This window comes from Eptatretus burgeri, chromosome 1 (genome assembly GCF_056783735.1).
Source record: "Eptatretus burgeri isolate ZD-2024b chromosome 1, Ebu_testis_v1, whole genome shotgun sequence".
NCBI classification, from domain to species: Eukaryota; Metazoa; Chordata; class Myxini; order Myxiniformes; family Myxinidae; genus Eptatretus; species Eptatretus burgeri.
This window is the reverse complement of record NC_140961.1, coordinates 110,493,023-110,516,350: the sequence shown is the minus strand read 5'-3', so window position 1 is coordinate 110,516,350 and position 23,328 is coordinate 110,493,023. Positions and strand designations below refer to the sequence as shown.

Genomic DNA, 23,328 nt, shown 5'->3' with positions numbered 1-23,328 from the left:
TCCTCAACAAAATCAATACCATCGGAAACATTTACAAAATCAACATATGAAAAGGAGATTAATCTGAAAAATCCAAAGTTTAGGTTGGTGATGTCGTAAGAATGTATTGATGGAGATCACACTTTGAGAAAGGTTACAAAGAGGTGGACAAATGAACTTTTTAAAATTGTTGATGCAAAAATACAGTTTTTTGGACTTATAAATACTTTGATTTAAAGAAAAGAAATATTGGGTTCATTTTATTCACAACAATTACAAAAGATAAAACGAAGCAAATAATACCCTTGAAAGCAATAGGTGAGCACTTCACAATCCTCTACTTATACAGCTTTTTGGAGTACAGCAGGGGACATCTGCTGAGGTATTAAAAATAATAAATAAACAATATTGTATATAATGTGTGTGATGGGGGATGTTCTTAAATCTGTGAACCCCAAACACAGAATCCTCAACTGAATAGTTGGTCAAGGCTTATCTTTATCTTGCCAAAACGAAGTTTTTGCAATATATGTTAGTCAGCTTGTATGTTTTTTTTTTGTTTGTTTGTCTTTAATCACGTATAAAAAATTCTGCAGAGCACAGTTATCATTGGAAATTTTTGTAACTTTGCATATCAGAGTCGTATAGAGGTCCCTTTCAGCGCATAATATTTTGAAGGTCAAAGGTCAAGGTCACTGTCGCAAATCAGGGGAGTCGACGAAACCCTTATTTTTTGAGTAATTTTGATCGGATCGTCTTCAAACTTCATGGGAATATAGTTCATGGTCTGTCGCTCAGTTGATTAATTTTTGGTGGTGATTGGCCTTGACCTTCATGGTTAGCGCCTAAGGTCAAACATATTTGACCCCAAGGTCAAATTTTCAAGTTTTAGGAACCATATCGTGTAGTACCTCAAATTGAACACCTCGATGAGTGCTTTCTAGATATGTCAAGCTTGAGACATTATGACGTCATTTGGTGACGTTATGAGGCAAACGCATATTTTTCATGGTTACTCTGTAGAACGATTCTCATCGGAATCTCTCGAAGGCAGATATTCCTCAAGGAGTCGCTCCTGGTGGATAGCAGCTCTGTTCCCCTCAGTGTGACCTTAAAGAAGTCACACGTGGTCACCTTTTGGCAAGATACGGGTCACCCTGCGGGTGACATTGGTTTATTTGTTTGTTGGTCTGTGTAATGGGGGACATTCTTAGATCTGTGAGCCCCAGACACAGAATCCTCAACTGAATAGTCAATCAAGGCTTAACTTTTGTTTGTTGGTGTGTGTGTGAGGGAGTAATAATATAACAGGGAGCATAATCAACCGAAACGCTGACATAAATCCAAAACCCTAACCCTCGCATTCAAAAACTCATCCCCAACTCGTCCTTAACTCATCCCTAACCCTCACATTCAAAATCCTAACCCAACCCCAACCCGTACCCTAACCCAACCCTAACCCAACATTTCTTTGTTGTTTTTTTTTAAATACGTATTTCAATAATATATTTTTAATAAGTTTTTTTTCCCCTCTTCTTCCAATTCTGTCTTTCAAGGCTTTCAAGTTTGAAGAAGTAGGAATGGGGAGGAAAAATTATCCAGCACTTTCTTTCCAGAACTGTCTTGATATTGCTGAAAAATAAATATATTACTTTGGAAATATTGAATTAAATAATATATAATTTAATTTTTTCTCATCAACTGAGCTTGCTGACTTGAATCTTGAATTTGGGCTGAAGCCTGTACACTGAACTTGAATCAACTGACCCCACATCAAGCACGATCCAACAAAGAACCACATCGATAGGTTTAGAACCCCGAGAGTTTTGGTAGAAACCACATTTCAAGTTCCCAAAATAAAACCAACTTTCAAAGTCTCCAAGGTATATCCACATTCCTGTTGTCTGCAAGATAGGTATCACACTGTGAATTATCAAACAAAAACCCACATTCCAATTGTTCAAAATAAAAACAGTTTTTCAAGTCTCCAAAGAATAGTCCGGGAGCCAACCTGTGTACGAGGCTGTTTTAGGGTTGGACCTTACAGCCTCTGCTATAAAATTTTACACCCCCAGGATGTTTAGATATATGTTTGCAGTTCATGAAAACCAATGTTGGCAATTCATAAGCTCTTGCGAAAAATTTTGGCGGCCGTTTTTGTTTGAGGAAGATTTGAAAAATTTGATAAAACAGCAATTGTCAATAAAATTTCTAAAAAAATTAAAAAATCACATTCATGAAAAATAAATGTGAACTAAATGTAAGAATTCAATCAGTGCATTGTAAAATGACAAAAAAAATTGCCTTTGTGAAAGTAAACCTCGTAAAAGTACATAATTTTGTGAAAAATGCCTTAAAAATAACGTTTTTTGAAGATGGCCTTTAGAACTTTTCTTATCATAGGCAGATGCTGCATTAGAATACTAATTTCTCTTAATGTGATATGAACATGGTATCCATGGCTAATTAAAACAGCAAATTTGATTGAGTTCTATCAATTTTTAAAGAGAAAATTAACATTTTTGTCAACCAAAGTTACCCCTACCCCCAAAATCCTCTTACTCTATTGAACACAGTTCGGTTAAGGTTTGCTGGATCCAGGTTGGGTACTTCACAGTTCACTCTTCCAAAGGAAAATTCAATGGTGTTTGGAGTGACATGGCCCTGGAGCAGACATACAACAATGAAGGGAAGACATCTCTGTTCAAACGCATATCTCAGGCACCAGCTGCTCGAGATAAATATGTGAAAATAGCACCATTTCTCACAGCTGTATCAGAGAACATAAAGTCTATGGCTAATCTAGGCCAACAGGAATCTACTCATCATGGAGAAACACAGAAGCAGGCAACAGAAGAACATATGCATGTTGAGGAGATCAAGAAAGTGATATGCCAGCAGATGATAAACCCATTCCAGTGTAACAACCAAGTGGTTCTGCTCAATAGAGCAACTAGTGAGAAGGCTGCTTCAAAAGACTTGGTCCATGCTCAAGCTAAGGGCATGGAAGCCATTATGAAAGCAGAAGAGGTGGTCTCTATTAAGATTGAACCACTGAAGCTGGTAACTTTCTCCTCACAGAAGAAATCAAAACCATCAAGGAAACAGAGTTTAATCAGGATCTATCAAGATGAGACTGCAACTACACGTGTGCTGTGTTTCTATCGAGATGCCGACCCAGTCACAAGACAGATTGCATTTTCCCATGAGTGGACAGACTATCCATCATCCCTGTTTGAGGTTGATCCACGCTTAGCACAGGGGGTTGTAATGCGCAAAGGCAACGAGTCTGATTTCGTGGCAGTGCTAATTGCTGAAGCTGAGCAGGATGTTGTTTTACAGCTGCCATCATTACCACAGAGTGACCTATACACAGTTTATCTGGTAGACACAATGGCATTTGTAAATAAATACCAAAAAATGGGTGCGAAAACATTTGGTGAACTTCCCCAGCTGTATCTTCGCAAGCAGGTGTATCCTGCAGTTGAAACCTGAAATGTGCAACTGTGTCAACATCATTGGTGATCAGTATGATTTTGATGATAGCCATACTTTGAAGGGTGATGAGCAGCAGAGGAGAAACCAGACAGACCAGGCAAGACAATTCTCACCATCCAAGAGTCTAGAAATTCCGGACTGGAATTTATTCATGAAGAATCCAAGAAATAAAGGAAATCTTCAGAACTTCATTGGCACTTCCCTTTGTGAGAGTCCTGAAGCTATTCCGGATGGAGTGACCATCATTCTTGGTAGTATGATGGAAAACAAAGGTCACACTCTTTCCATCACATCAGCATCAAGTTCAGTTCTGGACTTACCTTGTGAAGAACATGAAGAGGCAGACACAAGGATTATTGCTCATCTTGCGTATTGTGTGGAATATCTTGATCACCATCGAGCTGTTGTGCATGCAACAGATACAGACATAATTATGCTGTGTATATATCACTTCTGCTGCTTGAACACATTGCAAGAACTCTGGATACAACGGCAGAATCAATACCTACCTATTCATGAGCTGGTAGAAGTGTTGAGCAAGAAGTACCAGAAAATCCTCTTGATGTCGCAGCTACAGTTCTGTGCACATATGTGTTGTGTGGATGTGACACAGTGAGCTACCCATTCAGAAGGGGAAAAGAAGAGGTCAGGTCAGGTATGGGAGCATGTGCCAGAACAGCGCGTCGCTGCGTCCACTTTCCGCCGGTACTCCAGGGGCCTCCGTCTGGCCATCCCCCAGGCAGATGCCAGGCCCATCCCCATCTCCTTGAGATGATGGTCAACCTGCTGCAACCATGAGGCACGTGGTCGGCCCACTGGCCTCCCACTCATGAGACTCCCTCGCTGAGAGAATCTGGTGAGCAGGATCAGCGTCAGGAAAACGAGCCACATGTCCATACAGCCGCAGCTGACGCTCACGGACTATGCAGGTAACAAATCTCATCCGAGTCTCTCTCAGCAACCGCTCGTTGGACACAAAATCCGACCAGCGATAGCCAAGGATTCTCCGAAGAGACCTGGTACCAAAGGAATTAAGTCTCCGTCTCAGATCCTTGGTCAAAGTCCAAGTCTCGCACCCACAGAGCAAGACTGGAAGTACCAAGGACCTGAAGACTCAGACTTTCGTCCTCCCGCACAGGTACCGGCAGCGCCACACCCCATGATCCAGTGAATCCATGACTCCCCAGGCCCGACCCAGACGTCTATTGACCTCCGGCTCACAACCTGCGGAGACATGAATATCACTGCCAAGGTAAGTGAATCTCTCCACGACCTCAACATCCTCACCACAAACAGACACAGACAGGACAGCAGCATCCAAGATGTCACCGAAAGCCTGGATCTTAGTTTTGACCCAAGAAATCCGTAATCCCAACGGCTCCGACTCCTCATTCAGCACCTCGAGGGCCCCCAAGAGGATGTCTAAAGTCTCCGCAAAGATGACTGCATCATCTGCAAAATCAAGGTCTGAGATCTTGACATTGCCAAACGATGCACCGCAACTTGATCTCTCCGACATCCTCCCTAGAATCCAGTCCATACAAGTGCTGAAAAGTGTGGGGGCAAGTACACATCCCTGACGAACTCCAGTAACAACTGGAAATAAGTCAGAGATGGTACCACCACACTTCACAGCACTCTCAGTACCAGAGTAGAGTTCAGACATCAGATCGATCAGTTTCGGTGGCACCCCACGAAGACCAAGAATCCTCCAGAGGACATCCCGATTCACTGAATCGAACGCTTTACAGAGATCAACATAGGCTGCAAGCAGCCCCTGCCGAAACTCTCGTCTGTGTTCGGTGAGGACACGAAGTGCAAGGATACGGTCAATCGTTGACCTCTTTGGTGTAAAGCCTGACTGCTCTGGACGCTGGTGCTCAAGCAGATGGTGGCAAACCCTATCAAGAATTATCCGAGCAAAGACCTTGCCCGGCACTGAGAGCAGCGTCACCCCTCGGTAGTTTTTGCAGTCTTGGCGATCACCCTTCCCTTTCCAGAGAGGGACAACAAGGCCCCTCTTCCAGTCAGTTGGGATGATGCCTGTGTTCCTGTGAAAAGAAGAGCGGCACAGGTTTCTCTGGGACTGATAGGAAACCTTCCCCACCTTGTTGATTTTGGAAGAGATAGTGAAATGGCAGCAACAGAATGTGTCATTGATGAGGCCAGAGTATACTGGACTGCTCTGCATGGCCAAAAAGGGTTCAGCTGTTTGGATACCCTCAGGCAGCATATGTTTGTCTCTTCAAAATTAGACCTTAGGTCACTGCCAGCAACAGAAGATGCGTTTTACTTCCTTGTTTTAAGAGCATTGTATCAATTGCTTCTGTATAGACGTGCACATCTCAGTGACCGAGCACTTCCCCAGCCACAACATTTGGCAGAACCCTTATCAATGGAAAACTGGTCCCAATTCTCATGTCTAAGCCAGCCAAGCCAAACATAGACAAAACGGTGTCTTGCATGTGCAAATTATCCAAATGTCTGAAACGATGTTCATGCAAAAAGGCTGCTGTGCCTTGCTGAGTGACATGCATATGCCTTGGTCAGAGAGGTTCATGTGGTGGAGTTGTTTCAGAGAGTGACTCTTCCTCTGAAGAGGATGTTTCATGTCACAATATTGTGTTAATCCATTTCTAATTTTATCTTCCTTAAAACCATGGCATGTAAAAGTATGTTCTTGTTCCTGACCCCATTGATAGTCAAGCATTTCTGAGTTACATAAATCTTTTGTTGTTTGACATATAACCTTGTCAATTGAAGGTAGGTTAAATCTACACCAATTGTGATATAGGAAATGAACTCCTCTTTAATATGAGGGGTCATTTGTGTATATAGGTTTAGTGGTTATGATTTTAGGACAATATGAATTACCCCTACCCCCATCCTACATCTTCGCTTTTGCCAACATTTTGTTATCAGAGGGGGCTCGCAAAAGTGTTGACTGTGTTGTTGCGCAAGAGTTTCACCATTGCCAACATTGGTTTTCATATACTCAAAGGGTGTCTCTTTATGAAAATCAACACAAAAATTTTATAGCAGACCGGGCAATTTTTTTTTAATTTTGATCGGTTGGCTCCCGGACTAGAATGTCATTCTTTGATTTTTTTTTTTTATTTTATTTTATTTTTTTTCAAAATTTGTGAGGTCTCTGAGGTAGGTGTCATATTTAAAACTACCAAGGATAACTCATTTACTGCTTTTTAAAAAAAAAATTGTGAGTCTCCAAGGTCGGCTCCACATTTAGAACCATTGTTGCAGAACTCTTTTCCTGAGCTTCCAAGGTAGGTATTGAAACTATCGAGGCAGAATTCGTGATATGGTTTCCCAAAATTTAGTGAGCCGCCGAGGTAAAACTTGTATTCTGGCTCATCAAGACAGAACTTGTTCAGTGGGTATTGTCTTGAAAACTCACAATGAGTACCATCGACGTAGAACTCTTTTTCAGGATTTTGTGGGTCTCCAAGACATAACTCTTTGGTTGGGTCATCAAGATCGAGCTCGTTCTGTGGGTCTGGGTCGCTCACAAGGTCTTCAACCAAATCAACAATTTCACCCCAAGTTGTGGCAAAAGCAGTATTTTCATTTTGCATCTCAGATACAATTTCTGTGAGAAAAAAAAATAACAACATATTAATTTTTGGGGGGATCGGCGCACATGGGCAGCTGGGTGGCGAGCTCTCCTTCCAGTCATTCTCAAGCTTTTTGCGTATTTTGTTATCGTGATTTCTTTCAGGGCCTGTGGAACTGTACTTATAAAGCTGTAATTATATTCATAACAGTTTATTGAAAGAAGGAGGGGGGAGTCTGAGTGTCAAGTTTAGCGCTAAGTCAGTTGGGGCCTTGGGAGTATGGGGATAAAAAAGGGGATGGAGACCAAAGAAGAAAGGAAGAGTTCGTAAAATGTGACTGTTGCTCAATGTGGGCCAAGTCAACAATAGGGGAAGCAGAGGGTTCTTATTGTTTCATGAAGTGTGAGGAAATAGCCCACTTGAGGATGGTTATTACTCGGTTGAAGGAACGCATCTATAATTTGCAACGTCGCAGAATGTGAGAAATTTGAAGATAATAGTTGGTTACGGTTGTGGAGTGAGGTTGCTGAGGATATTGGAAGTGGAGACTGTGCAACGGGGGGCAGGCAGTGGGGACGGTGCAATGGGGGCAGGAGGTGGGGACGGTGCAACGGGGGCAGGAGGCGGTGGCGGTGCAGCAGGGGCAGGGGGTGGTGGCGGTGCAGCAGGGACAGGACGTGGTGGAGTTGCAGCGGGGGCAGGAGGTGGTGGAGGAGCAGCTGGAGCAGGATGTGGTGGAGGTGCAGAATGTGCAGGCATTGTAGGTACAGCGGGGGCAGGCAGTGGTGGGTGTGCAGCAGGTGCCGGCAGTAGTGAGGGTGCAATGGGTTCAGGTAGTGGTGTAGTTGCAGCAATAGAAATTGGTAGACAAGAGGTCTGGGAGACAGTTTTTGTGGGTGATAAGACGATTAAATATGTAGATTCTTCATTTTGCAGGAAGGATCGTAGACATATAATTCTGTGCAGTTTTGAAGAAGCAGGATTAGGGACATTGAAGATAGGGTAAAGGATATTGGATTGGGTCATGGGAGGAAGAAGTTGGTTGTAGTACACTGAGGAGCGAATGATGTGGGGAAAGTTTACTCAGATGTTTTGAAAAATAGATACAGGATATTGCTTAAGCAGCTGAAAACAAAGGGTTGTGAGTCATGTTTTCTGGGATTCTTCAAAGATTTGGAAACGGAAAAGAAATTATGAGCAGAGCGATAGATGTCAACCTTAGCTGGAAGAATAGTGTCAGGAGGAGGAAGGTTTTACATTTAAAAAGCAGTGGGAATCATTTCAGAGACAAAGGAAGTGTTTCCGGAATGATGGCCGTATGTTAAATAGAAAGGGGGCAGCAAGGTTTGCAGTGGCAGCAAGAAACTATAGACCTGTTTGTTTGACTTCAGTTGTGGGGAAGGTGTTGGAAACATTAATTGGGGACCAGCTGAGGAACCATTTAAACAAATACAAACTAATTAAAGGTAGTCAGCAGAAGTTTACCAAAGGTAGTTCCTGTTTAACAAATCTTTTAGAGTTCTATGAAGCAGTGTCTGATTGGGTGGATGAGGGAAAGGCAGTGGACATAGTATATCTTGACTTTAAGGCCCGGTCACACCTTGACGTTTTAGCCAACGTATGCCGATTTTTGAATTTTTTTTCTAAAACGCTGGCACACGTTGAATACGTTATGGGTAAGTTTTGATAACATTGAGAGCACGCTGAAAAACACTGCCATACGTCGTTGTACGTTGGCTTTAAACGTTGTACTTTTTGGTTGTCCTCAAATTTTTTCATGCTTGAAATTTCACGACGTATGCCGGCGTATGACTCACACGTTCCGCTACGCTGGCCACAAGTTGTATGCACGGTCTGCGATCGTTGACAGACGTCAACACATGCTACTTGTAAGTTAATCATAAGTTGAGACACGCCGAGGTAATGTTTAGCGTACCCGAAACCTATTTCTAACCTATGATTAACGTGTTGTTGGCACGTTACGCGATCGTTGCCACACATCGACAGACGTTACTTTTAAGTTACTCATAGGCTGAAAGACGTCGGTATAATGGATCGTCCTTGCGTCAGCGTCCACGGCCATGGCCAGGACACTTATTTGCAGCATTTTTCAAACTTTTCTTCGGCATGACGAGGATGTTCACACTTCGATGTCAAGCTTGGCTATGATTCCAATTGTCCATCGGCAGCGTCTATTTAAAATAGTCGAGTTTGAGCGTTTTAACACGTTCAGAAGAAACGCTTCAAATTTCCAAACCCCAGCGTCAAAAAACAAAGGCGAGTGACAGCAATTTAAATCATTCATTGTAAACAATGAAAATAGCTGAGTGGTACCGTTTAAAAGTCGTTGAGTGTAAAAAAAATCCAATTGTTGAGTGCAAGCGTCTACTTTCAATAGTGGAGATGCAGCCATTTAAATCGTTGAGTTTATCATTTAAATCATTAAATCGTTAAACGCAAGGACGATCCATCATAACCCACACCCTCCCCCTCACACTCACCCACTACTGCCAACATGAACAAACTACTACTACTACTAATACTAATACTAATACTGATACTGATACTGTTACTGCTGACATGGACATCGACTCAAAAAGGACTCGAAAACACTGTTGGGTTCCCCTTTTATGAGCAGCATTTTTATATACCAATTCCCAAAACCGCTGGGAACACGTCTTTATATGGCAGTTGTAAGCTAGAAACACGTTAATTTTTTTTTGTTGTTGACCGGAAGACGTCATTGGAATACGTCTACATACGTCGATGTGTGTTGGGACTACGTAAAGAATTGGTTCAAAGCACGTCAAACATAAGTTAGAAATAAGTTTCGCGTAAAAAAGACATTACCGCGACGTGTTTCGACTTATGAGTAGCTTATAAGTAGCCTTTGTGGACGTGTGTAAGCGTCCACATATCGTGTGTAAAACTTATCCCCATCGCATGCGGAACGTGTGTCATACGCCGAGTACGTCGTAAAATTTTGAACATGTTTAAAATTTCTTGACGTACTCTACTTACTATGACGTATGATAGCGTACTTTAGCGTTCTACTCACGTATACCAAACTTACTCATACCGTATTTGACGTGCCCCAACGTTTTAGACACATTTTTCTTAGGTCGGCATACGCTGGCAAGATCGCCAAGGTGTGACCGCGATGTTGACACTTCCATTTCTACGGCAGTTATGATTCGAATCGTTGTGCGTCAGCCTTTTAATAGGCTACGTCACGACATCGTCGGCGATGCGTGCAACGCGCTCTGCCTAAGTTAGACTATCGTTGGGCATCGATTGTGTAGGCCGACAACAGGTTCAGCATTCGTTGGTATAAGTTATCGATAACACAACGAAACGTTCTGTGTCCGTTACCAATGCGTTATACATAAGACCAAGTCGCTATGAATACGTCCAAATCTTTAAAAAAAAACATCAAAAGTTCAACGTAAGCCAGCGTTTTACATACATTTTAATACGTTGCCATCACTGGCTAAAACGTCAAGGTGTGACCGGGCCTTTACGAAGGCATTTGATGAGGTACCACATCGGAGGTTGTTAGCCAAAGTGAGGGCTTATGGAGTGGTTGGTTAGGTAACTAATTGGATTACATACTGGTTTGGTGATAGGAAGCAAGGAGTGGCTGTGAGTGGGAGGATGTCTTGCTGGGAGGATGTAAGTAGTGGGGTACCTCAGGGATCAGTACTCGGACCATTACTATTCATTATTTACATCAACGATTTGGATAATGGGGTAAAGAGTAAGCTTTCAAAATTTGCAGATGACACAAAGCTTGGAAATGAAGTGGATAGCAGAGCGGGTGGTGATCAGATTCAGGAAAGTGTTGATACTTGTACAGATTGAGCGAAATATTGGCAGATGGAATTTAACCTGAGCAAGTATAAGGTGTTGGGGATGGGAAAGAACAATGAAAATAGAGATTACAGGATGCAAGGGGTAATTTTGGAGTGTGCCACACAGGAGAAGGATCTGGGGGTGGTAATAGATATGGGAGGTAAGCATGCAGCACAGTGCCAGGCAGCTATTGGGAAAGCAAATATGGTTTTCGGTTGTATTCGGAGGCGGATCATTTATAAATCAAAAGAGGTGGTGTTTACATTGTACAGGAATTTAGTGTGTGCCACATCTAGAATATTGTGTGCAGTTTTGGTCAACGTAGTTCCGGAAGGACATAGATGCCAAAGAGGGTTCAGTGCAGAGCGACTCTATTGTTTCCGGGCCGAGCTCGACTTAGCTATGAGGAGCGGCTGAAGGAGACATGGCTTAATACACTAGAAAGGAGGCGGTTACGGGGAGATATGATGGAGATGTTTAAGATAATGAAAGGTATCGATAAAATATGTGCAGATGAATTATTCAACAGAGTAGACAGTGACAGGACCAGGGGCCAAAGCCTGCGAGTAAAGAAGAAGAGAGTTAAGACAGCAGCAAGGCAGGGGACATTTACTCAGAGAGCAGTTGATGTATGGAATGGCCTCCCTGGAAATGTCGTGGCAGCAGGAACAGTATATACGTTTAAATTGGAATTAAATAGGTAGCTGGAAGTTATGGAGATAGAGGGGTATCGGGATGTCGACAGGACTTTTTGGTAGTTTGAGCATTGACTGGTGATTGTTTGCATGTGTTCAGAGTGCTGTTAGTTGGGGTCTTGTCAATGGGTTGTTGTGTGGTTGTGTTTTGAACCCAGCCCATGCCCTCTCTCCTGAGGAGAAGAAAATATATACACAAAAACTACAAAGACTTAAAATAAATGGATAAAATAAATATCAATTTGCATTTTCTTCTTTGGATCTTGTGTACATAAATTAGTCTGGTGTTCACACAGGTATGATGCCTCCACCTGCATCTGATTTCCTTGTCTCTCCTTGTGTTAAGTGATTTTATAACTAAATTATTGTATGTTTCAATCAAACTCTGTAAATATGAAAAGAAAATCTTACCTCAATAGATAAGAGGTTTGAATCCAGTTCATCAATTTGAAGATTTAGTTCCACACAAAACCCTTTTCCTTGGCAGAACCCTGGTGTTGAGTATTGCCGGCCGACTGTTTGCTGGATCACATCGGTAGTAGAATTCCAAGGAACTCCAAAGTCATCCCATTTGAGATCAGCACAGTAGTCCATTCTCAATAAAAGTAAAAATATGTTTAAATTCAGCCTGTGTTGCAATCCTTTATGTAAGAATGGTGGGTGTGGTTTCCTTTGGAAATTCCTGAGGCAAGCCTTGTAGGGTAGGACCTAACTGGAAATGATGTAAGAGTGGGTGGGCCTTAAAAAAATGGGTGGGGGTAATGTAAAACTGGGTGGGGCTTTGGTGAAGGTGGGTGTGGTTTCGGTAAAAGTGGGTGTCATGAAAAAATGATATGTGGCTCAGGAGGTGCTCAGAAAGGTTTGTCATTTCATCTCTTTGATGTTTCCTCATTCACTTGGCATTTTTGGTTTGTGTAGGTGAAGTTTGGAAACACCGCCTTCAAGACTGATGTCTGTCACAAGTCGTTAAACCCACTCTGGAACTCAGAATGGTTCAAGTTTGAGGTATTACCCTTTTGCTTGCTTTCGCTTCTGACTTTTGGAAATTCTATGTTGCAAATATTAAAGGTAATTTGTGATTAAAGAGATTACTGTGGGATGAATTGATTTGGCCTCACGTCAAAAGGTTTGCAGGTTTGAGTCAAACAGTGTGTGCAGGTTTGAGTCAAACATGATGAGGTGACTTGATATTATTTTGTTCTTTATCCATTTTCCTCCCGTTATTAAAAAAATAGAATATTAATCTCGTGTGTGTGTGTGTGTGTGTGTGTGTGTGTGTGTGTGTGTGTGTGTGTGTGTGTGTGTGTGTGTGTGTGTGTGTGTGTGTGTGTGTGTGTGTGTGTGTGTGTGTGTGTGTGTGTGTGTGTAGAAATATATGTATATTGTTGCGGTTGAGGAAATTTGCAAACCACCATTCAGGTCCCGTAGGTGAGATAGCTCTGTAAGTACATGTGTAGTTAGCCCCAAACCCGTTGTTTAGAGGGAATAAATGTGATTCATTCGGGCTGCGACCCTTTGAGATAGCCGTTTTTCTGTTCTATCTTTATTTTGAACCAACCACGTCTCAACCGCCATCACACAACAACCACCAACCACAACGCTGCTTCACAACAACAACAACAACAACAACAACAACGCCAACAGCCACGATCTTTACCTTCACAACTCGCTCCCGCAAACATGGCATCACCGCCATTCCAAATGGCACCAGGGCCATAAACCACCACCATAAACCCTCCACCACCTTCACCTCTCTCTTTCTGCGGCCATTCCCGCACCACCTGGGAGCACCGAGCGTCAGGCTGTCCTGGGCTCGTACAAGGTGCGCGCCGAACCACGAGTGCAAAATGCGGCCTTTCCGAGGAGAATTCGGATCAGGAATGCGACACGCCCACTTCTGATCCGTCCAATCAGCAAGCGCGGGGCGGTTTGGCTCCCCCTCCAGGCGGGTTGGTGTAGAATCGCGATATGCAAATTCTAGGATGAGGGGAGACTCGCGCACCTTTTTCTCCGTCCAATGGACGAGCGTGGCTCCACCCCCGAGCTCGTTCTGATCCAGAAATTTGCATATGGGTTCTCCTGCCGGCCTATAAAGCGCCGAACGCGGGGCGAATTTAGTCAGTCAAGTCGAGTCAGTTTGAGAAGTCAGTCTGGAGAGGTCGGAGAGCCGAGTGGAGCTCGCAGTCTGTCCGGATTCGGAGTCTGTCGGGGAGCAGCAGAGAGAGGAGCGCAGCGCAGAGTCGGCCTTGGAGGAGCGGGGAGTGAGTCGGGAGGCGAGGGCGAACAGGTGGTTTGCTGCAGTCGGCTGAGGAGAATGGGGGAAGAGACCGAATAGCTCGGGTCCGAGGCAAGGAAGACGGCGGTCGACGACGAGCTCGCAGTGGAATCGCTCGTCGCGGGACCCAAGCAAGCCAGCTATCCTCTTTCCCCAGAGCATCAACAATTCCCCCCCCCTTTTTCCCCGCGCGCTGAGATAGTGCAAAAAGGGGGCCCCGTTCCGACCCCACTCTAAGCAGTGCCAACGAAACTCGCGAAGGAGCACGAAGTCGGGGCACTGCCGCGCTGCCACATTTGCGGCTCATCACAAAGACACGGGTAGGATCCACCCGATCTCGCGGACCTGACCGCTCTTTCAGGTCCCGCGCAAATATTGGCCCACAGGCCCCGTCTGCCCGCTTGTCTTTGAGGGTGGCCCTTTTCTTTTGCTTTTGAGTAAATGTGTTGTTGGCGCCGTCTGTAAAGTAAAACTGTGTAAGTGTTGCCGTGTGCTCGCGTAGTCGGTAGTAGATCTGCATTGTTGTGTTTCTTTTGGAGCATTTGCTGTAGATGCATTCTGTTTAATTGTATATGTGTGCTTTCCGTGTGCCGCGGAATAAATGTGCATTATGTTGAACTGTTTTCCCGTTTCGCTTCGTCTTTTCTTTAATTGAATCTCCATCTTGCTTCACGTAACGGGTTCGTCGTGGGCTTAATACGCCCGATAATTAATCGGAACCGTCGAGACCGACGATAACACTGTTCTGTTAGCCCGATAGCACGGAACGGATCGCTTAAGCGGCCCGTGTCCGGAGTCGACCTGCGGCGAGGTGCGATCGCCCAGTCTACCATCCGCGTGGGTACTTAGGAAGGTCTAGTTTGGCGAACAACCCTATCCCACGCGGATGGCTGATTGGCACGATCGTGGTGAGGCCGAAAGGCCCACCCGTGACTAGCTCCCGGCGTTATTCCGAGAGGGTCACGACAGAATTGTCCGTCTGGTGGGCGACGTGCTGCGATTCGAGTTGCGTGGCCATTCGCACGCCGGCGGGCGCGAATTCGCAACAATATGTATGTGTATATATGTATGTATGTGTATATATGTATATATATATATATATATATATATATATATATATATGTATATATATATATATATATATATATATATATATATATATATATATATATATATATATATATATATATATATATACTAGCAGGGATACCCATGCTCCGCACAGGAATCCCGTGGATGACGGCGGGTCTGAAGGAGTATATGTCACAGTTAATTGTATTATTGTAGAGGCTGCCAACATTATTTTTTTTTCATCACCACTATAATATTGTTGCGAATTCGCGCCCACCAGCATACGATCGGCCACCTGACTCGAATCGCGGCACGTCGCCCACCGGACGGACAATTCTGTCGTGACCCTCTCGGAATAACGCCGGGAGCTAGTCACGGGTGGGCCTTTCGGCCTTACCACGATTGTGCCAATCGGCCACCCGCGTGGGATAGGGTTGTTCGCCAAACTCGACCTTCCTAAGTACCCACGCGGATGGTAGACTGGGCGATCGCACCTCGCCGCAGGTCGACTCCGGACACGGGCCGCTTAAGCGATCCGTTCCGTGCTATCGGGATAACCGAGCGGTGTTATCGTCGGCCTCGACGGTTCCGATTAATTATCGGGCGTATTCAGCCCACGTTGAACCCGTTACGTAAAGCAAGATGGAGATTCAATTAAAGAAAAGACGAAGCGAAACGGGAAAAAACAGTTCAACATAATGCACATTTATTCTGCGGTACACGGAGAGCACACATATAGCAAATGCAACAAAAGAAACAATGACGCAGAGATACTACCGACTAAGACCGACACACGGCAACACTTAACAGTTTTACTTCACCAGACTGGCGCCACACACACACACGTTTACACCAAACCCCAAAATAAAATGGAAGTGCGACTTCCCTGATCCTGTCGAGTCCTCCTTCTGCGACCGCAACTCCGAGCCCCTCCGGCGTGCTCCGCGAGCTCGTGCCGCGTGTCGCTCGTGTGGTCCGCTCGACTGTACGAACGGGGTTTTGGGGAAACGGACGGGGTTTGTTCGGCACTGTTTTCCGCGCTCGCGCACGGGTCAACGAAGCAAGGCAGGAACAACAAGCTCGCGACTCGAGCCAGAAGACGACCATGAAGACCAACCCTCGACCAACCACTCACTCCAACTCTCGACCAACCAACCCAACAACCCTCAAGGTCCGTCCTGTCCACCTTTTGTAGTGCGGGGCTCCGCCCTTCGCTGCGCCAAGTTTTCGGCCCCGCCTCCCTTCGGGCTTCTTGGAGAAGCCTCTCGAAAGGGGCGTGACCTCTCGCTTTCCCTCCACCCCGCGCCGTGCGGGGGCCGGGGGAGCCAGTCTTGGCTCAGAGCCAGGGAATTATTCCTCCAAAAAGAGGCCCCCACCCTTTCTCACCTTTGACCCCTGCATCGCCCCTCCTCCACACCGAGCGCGGAGAACCTCGACGGGAAAAACAGGCGGAAAAACAGGCGGGAAAAAAAAAAGCATAGCCGTTGGTTTTTGTTTGTTCCCGGAGATCGTAACCGCACAGGGCCCACTGAATGGCGAATGGCGAAGATGTGGTAGCATTGATGGTGGAGGTGGCGTGGTTGTAGTGTGGTTGGCGCTGTGGTGTGGATGGCGTGCTTGTTGAGATGCTGTTTGTTTGAAATAAAAGATAGAACAGAAAAAATGGATAACTCAAAGCATCACAGCCCGGATGGATCACATAAATTCCCTCTATACAACGGGTTTGGGGTAACGACACATGTACTTACAGAGATATATCACCTACGGGACCTGAATGGTGGTTTGCGAATTTCCACAACCACAACAATATTATATTTTCCCCGCCATGTTTTATATGCAGAAGACTCGATTTCAAAAATATTAAGATTTATTGCCGCATAGCATAATGCCTCAACAATGTGAGGCTGGTTTCATGTCATCATTTGCGACTTAATTAATTCTCATTCTCCAGCAAATTCCGTTGGCCCCATGTCAATCGTCTGAACTTGAAAAATTAACGTTACGCAATCAGGTGATAACGTCATAATTCGGAAACCGGGAAGTCGGAAGTCATTGTCTTCAATTGACTGCAACATTATTTTTTCATTCTATTGCAAATGGCGTTGGCCCCATGTCAATCAGCTGAACTTGAAAAATTAACGTTACAAAATCAGGTGATGACGTCATAATTCGGAAACCGCAAGTTGGAAGTACAATTCTTTTACATCGGGACAATCCCGGGTACATGTTCTGTCAGCATGTGAAGTTTGGTGAGGATCAGTCCAGTACTTTTCGCGTGCATAGGTCACAGACAAACACACACACAGACACACAGACACACAGACAGACACACTTTCAACTTTATATATATATATATATATATATATATATATATATATATATATATATATATATATATATATATATATATATATATCTTCTTCTTTCGGCTGCTCCCTTTAGGGGTCGCCACAGTCGATCATCCATTATAATCCGCATAATGATTTGGCACAGGTTTTATGCCGGATGCCCTGACTGACGCAACCCTGGTCGCCTCTTACGACACAGGGATATGGTACACTGATTCTAACCGGGGCATACACCGGGCGCAGTACACTGGTTCTCACTTCGCCGACCTCAGAAGGATGACAGGCTGAGTCAACCTCCTGGTGTGTATTAATTCAAGCGGCCAACGGGGCTTGAACTCAGGACCTTTTGGATCCCAAGCCGCTACCCAAACCACTGCGCCAACACCAGGCTTTGATATATATGTATATGTATATATATATGTATATATATATATATATATATATATATATATATATATGTATATGTATATGTATATGTATGTATATGTATATGTATATATGTATATATATATGTATATATATATATATATATATATATATGTATATATATATGTATATATATATGTATATATATATATATGTATATATATATATATGTATATATATATATATATATGTATATATATATATATATATATATATATATGTATATATATATGTATATATATATATGTATATATATATGTATATATATATGTATATATATATGTATATATATATGTATATATATATGTATATATATATATATATATATACACATACACATACACATACACATACACATACACATACACATACACATACACATACACATACACATACACATACACATACACATACACATACACATACACATACACATACACATACACATACATTTGTAAATGGTCAATTGTCAGGAAACTGCGTCAAACAGGTTTTGGGGCTCTACTGCTCTTAATATATTAGTTATAATAACATATATATGCTGTATGTATACGATTTGATCACACCTTTCAGGGGATACCTAGTTTTATATGTTTTTGATGAACACTCTGAAAAGTAGGAGTAATAATGTCATATTTAAGTATTTTAAAAATTTTTTTTGCAATTATTCTTATAAATTGCATTTTATAGGTGCATCAGGGTATGTTAGGCATCCAAATAGAATTTCATTATGATGCCATATCTGTGTGTTTATGTTGACACAAACATGAATATGTTTGGTATGGACCCTAAATTTTGGCAAACATTTTTATGATGGGGAATTTACGTGAAACCATGAGTATGCACTCTTTTCTGTTCACCAATCCTACATAGAATATACCTATAAAACAGTTCTATCACAGTAAACTTTGCAAAATAGTTAAGGCAATTTGCATAAACCATGTTTTGAATTGAAATACTTGATAATAAAAAAATAAATCGTGAGATAAACCTGATTTGGGGCAGTTTCGACTGAAGCCAGGAGTATGCCTTTTGATTATTCACTGTGTCCAGGGATTAAAACATTAGTAAGAGATTAAGTTACCATATAACGGTAAAATACATCACCCTTAATATATGCTTAATTCCAAATCTGTTGATGCATCACCCCTCCATTTATTGCAATTTCTGCCTAACCTGAAACCACGCAGATGCACGAAACCATGAGTATGCATCATTTCTTCAGAGCATATGTTCATTATTTCAAGATACTAAGGCCTTCCCACACAGATGTGGTACTTGTGCTTGTATTCCATGATTTTACATGCCTCAAATTAAATGTTTGTTATTTCAGGAACATTTGTGTCAATCATTTATCATTAAATTTGAAACCATGAGTATGCCTTAATGTATGAATGAAAAAAAAATTGTTTACTCATTTGCCACATACACCTTCTTAGTAGAGAGGATAGAGTGTTGGATAAGCATATACAGTATTACCCCGCTTATCCACCCCCCTCTTATCCGCCACCCTCGCTATCCGCCGTGATTTGCTCAGGAACCGAACATCTGTGCTAAAAGCTTAGCAAATTCCCCCGCTCATCCGCCACTCCGCTGTCCGCCATCCGCCAGGTCTGCCTGACGTACGTAGTAATGGAAATCCCTGCAAAATTACCCCGCTTATCCGCCCGTGACATCCGCCAGTGATGAGTCATCAGGAAATTTCTCGTTTCCATGGAGAAATGTACTAATGAGCCTGTGGCAGTACACATCCGGTGGAGTATTGTGAAATCTAAATTTGTTTATGCTTTCGTGGCATTTGCAGCGCTATCTCCAGTGTGTTTTGTGGATCGAACAGTGCTTCGTGGATTAGTGGTTTCTAAAAAAGAGTGAGAAACAGCATGGCTCCTGGAGAGGAAAAGGGACCGTCAATGTGTGACGGTGAAAGAGAAGAGAGAAATCTGTGAGTACTCTAAGAGTTTTCCATCAAAATCTCAACAAGACGTTGCCAATTTCTTCGCAGCGAAATGGGGAAAGCCCGTGAAGAGGAGGACAATCGGTGACGTGATAAAACAGTCAGACCGATGGCTGAACAAATCGCTGGACGCGTCTATGATGCGTCAAGTCAGTGGCAAACATTTGAATATGGAACAAGCGCTCTTTCTTTGGTTTAGCTCAGCACGTGCTGAAACCTTTCCACAAACTGAAGCTATACTGAGGACGAAGCCATGTTTTTTGGAGGTAAGCTGGAAATTCTCGACTTCCATTACTCGAATGGTTGGATGAATTGCTTCAAAATGCTCTATGGTATATCATGTCGGAAGTTATGCGGTGAAAGTGCTAGTATGTCCCAGGATTTAGTGAGTGCTGGTAGAACACAGGCAAAGGGTGTGCTGAAAGATTACCACCCTCATGATGTCAACAACATGGATGAAACGGGCCTGTTCTACCAAATGCTGCCTGACCGATCTCTCACTTCCGGGGGAGTATTCGAGGGGAACTAAGAAAGCAAAAGCTCGAATATCGCGAGCTGTTTGCAGCAACGCTGACGGTTGTGACAAGTCCCGTTTACTAGTCATCGGGAAAAGTGCTAATCCCAGGTGCTTCAAGGGATTCAAGCATGACTAGTATTGCGATTACCGCAACAACAAAAAGTCGTGGATGACCAGCTTAGTGTTCCACGACTGGCTGCGCGATTTCGAATATGCGAATAGCGAACGGCCATGTGCTGATGTTGCTGGATAATGCGCCATCTCGTATTCTGCCCGAGAACGAGGAGGGCCAAGTCAGTCTCACCAATACGAAAGTGCATTTCCTGCCGCCGAACACGGCGTCGCATTTCCAGCCCATGGATGCCGGTGTCATAAGCAATTTTAAGCAGCATTATCGAAGATATCAACGACAGCATTTGGTGGATGCGATTGACGAAAATCGAGAACCAAAGCTGGAACTGAGCGACTCTATTCGCTTCTCCAAGATGGCTTGGGATGAAGTGAAACCCGAAACCATCAAGAACTGTTTCAAACACACTCGCATCACTCCGGACAATTGGTTCGATCCTGCGACAACGTCCTCTTCTTAGACCGCCAGCAGCACTACGTATCCGAGGAACATTTTCGAACAGATCGCTGAACATTTCAACATAGATAGAGCCGTGCTGATGACACCAGAAGAATTCGATCATGTCGATGATCATCTAGAACCAACTGAGGTTCTTACAGATGATGAAATCGTCGATCTTGTGACTACCATTCATGACGAGGATACCGAGGAACCAGATGCGCTTGAAGAAGTAGCCACAGTTCCTCGCGCATTGGAAGCGAGGTGCGCCTTGGAACAAGTCACGAGATACATAGAGAGCAACCGTAATACGAGCGAGGAGGATATTATTGCCATTTCAAAACTCAGGATGTGCCTGAATGAACTTGTTTCATTTCACAACATTTCACAACAAACTAATATTTCACAACAAACTAAAAACTAACAAAATTTGAAGATATTTTAAATAAACAATTTATTATAATATCAATTAAATATCATTTTTATCCATTGATAATATGAATTATTCTGTACAGCTGTAGTTGTTCTCCTGGGATCTGCGCATCCATCCACGATCTATGTTCTAATGAAGTGCAGTAGGAATAATAAAAACAGCACCGTGCGGGAGTGTAGGTAATCTCTCCAAAGCTCTCGGAAAGCCTTAAAATGCATCACGATCGGTTTGATTGTGAACAGATATACGGATGGACGGACATCGAGACCGGTTTTATTCGGTCATCATGAAGGTACCGCTTGATATTACGCATTGAAATAGAGATATTGAATTCTCAAGTGAGTTTATTATATGTCTATGATTGATAGCTTATTGACAGCTCAATAACATGAGCAATTTACTATGGCGTATAGTGATTAATAATAACATACTCTGCAAAAGGTTTAACGAACTCATCTTAGTGGTCTCTAAAAAATGGGAAACATTTTTATTTCTTTTTTGTGCAATAATTCCTCCCATTTTGCAAATGGAGAACATGAACTGTTTCACTACCATCATCATCAAAATGAATTTTGAGGGGCCTCTTAAGGAAGACAATAATATCATTACTATATATGTCAAAGCTTGTTTCATTTCATGCAGTAACAAAAACTGATGGTGGAACAAAGAAAGGGGTGTGCTGAAATCTGTATATATATATATGTATGTATATATATATATATATATATATATATATATATATATATATATATATATATATATATATATGTATGTATATATGTGTGTATATGTATGTATGTATGTATGTATATATATATATATATATATATATATATATATATATATGTGTGTGTGTATATATGTGTGTGTGTATATATGTGTGTATATATATATGTATATATATATATGTATATATATATATGTATATATATATATATATATATATATATATATATATATATATATATATATATATATATATATATATATATATATATATATATATATATATATATATATATATATATATATATATATATATATATATATATATATGTATATATATATATATGTATATATATATATGTATATATATATATATATATATATATATATATATATATATGTGTGTATATATGTATGTATGTATATATGTGTATATATATATATATATATATATATATATGTATATATGTATATATATATATATATATATATATGTATATATGTGTATATATATATATATATATATATATATATATATATATATCTTTTTAAAATCTTTTTATATGAAAATGTGCCTCCTTTTGCCATTAGCTAATTTCTTTCCAGTGATATTTAAAGTTATGATGAATTTGTGTGTGGTACAGGTGGATGATGAAGAACTGCAAGATGAGCCTCTACAGATTACTGTACTTGATCATGATACGTACAGTGCTAATGATGCCATCGGCCGCGTGTACATTGATATTGATCCTCTACTCACCAATGAAGCAGCACATGTAATCTCCGGATGGTTTCTCATCTTCGACACAATTCATGGTATTGAAGTTTTTAATCAAGGATTAAATCATAAAAGTAGATGGTTTCATCTTTTTCGACGAATGACCAGATTTTAATTGCATTAAACTCTCATTGTGAAATAAAATGCTGTTTTGTAATTTGATACCCGAGGTATCTGAAAGTAGATTAAAAAGGAAATGTACTTTTGATGTTTAAATTGCACACTTGATTTCAAGGGGAATTGTAAGCATAATGTGCTAGGCCTGAGAGTGTTTTTTGTTTCCCCCATCTCCCATGATGATCGATCGAGTACTGCATCATAAATTGTTTTCTGCTGGTCTGGTGGTCAATATAGAGATTTGTCAAAGAAAAATAGGACCACTGGACCTGTAGCTTATCTGGGCCCTGGCCTAATCTTGTAACCCAAATTTGGTGGCATTCTGACTGGTGGGTCTGGGGAGGAAAATTTTTTGAAGGAATTTATGCAATTTTCTCAAAAATGTACTAAGTCCATCATTTTGACACACAGTCATGTGATTGGCATGGCCTCCACAATTTAACATCATGACTCTGTCCTAATATTGTAACCCAAATTTAGTAACATTCTGACTGTTGCGTCTGGAGAAGATTTTTGAAG

The 23,328-nt window shown here is 42.1% G+C and overlaps 1 protein-coding gene across 21 annotated transcripts in view; it reads left to right on the top strand.

Annotated features, from left to right (window-relative positions):
• C2CD5 (C2 calcium dependent domain containing 5) overlaps positions 1 to 23,328 on the top strand; it is a 196,906-nt gene that overhangs the window by 23,257 nt on the left and 150,321 nt on the right. For 17 of the 21 annotated variants that reach the window (XR_015061579.1, XR_015061571.1, XM_085894714.1 and 14 more), the window contains 2 exons: positions 12,515 to 12,601; positions 22,559 to 22,730. Coding sequence is in view for 19 of the 21 variants with exons in the window: in XM_085894714.1 (XP_085750840.1) it covers positions 12,515 to 12,601; positions 22,559 to 22,730 (259 nt within the window). In the remaining 2 variants the exon portion in view is untranslated. The remainder of the gene's footprint in view (positions 1 to 12,514; positions 12,602 to 22,558; positions 22,731 to 23,328) is intronic. The other 4 variants (XM_085894741.1, XM_085894734.1, XM_085894843.1 and 1 more) reach the window with 1 other exon arrangement.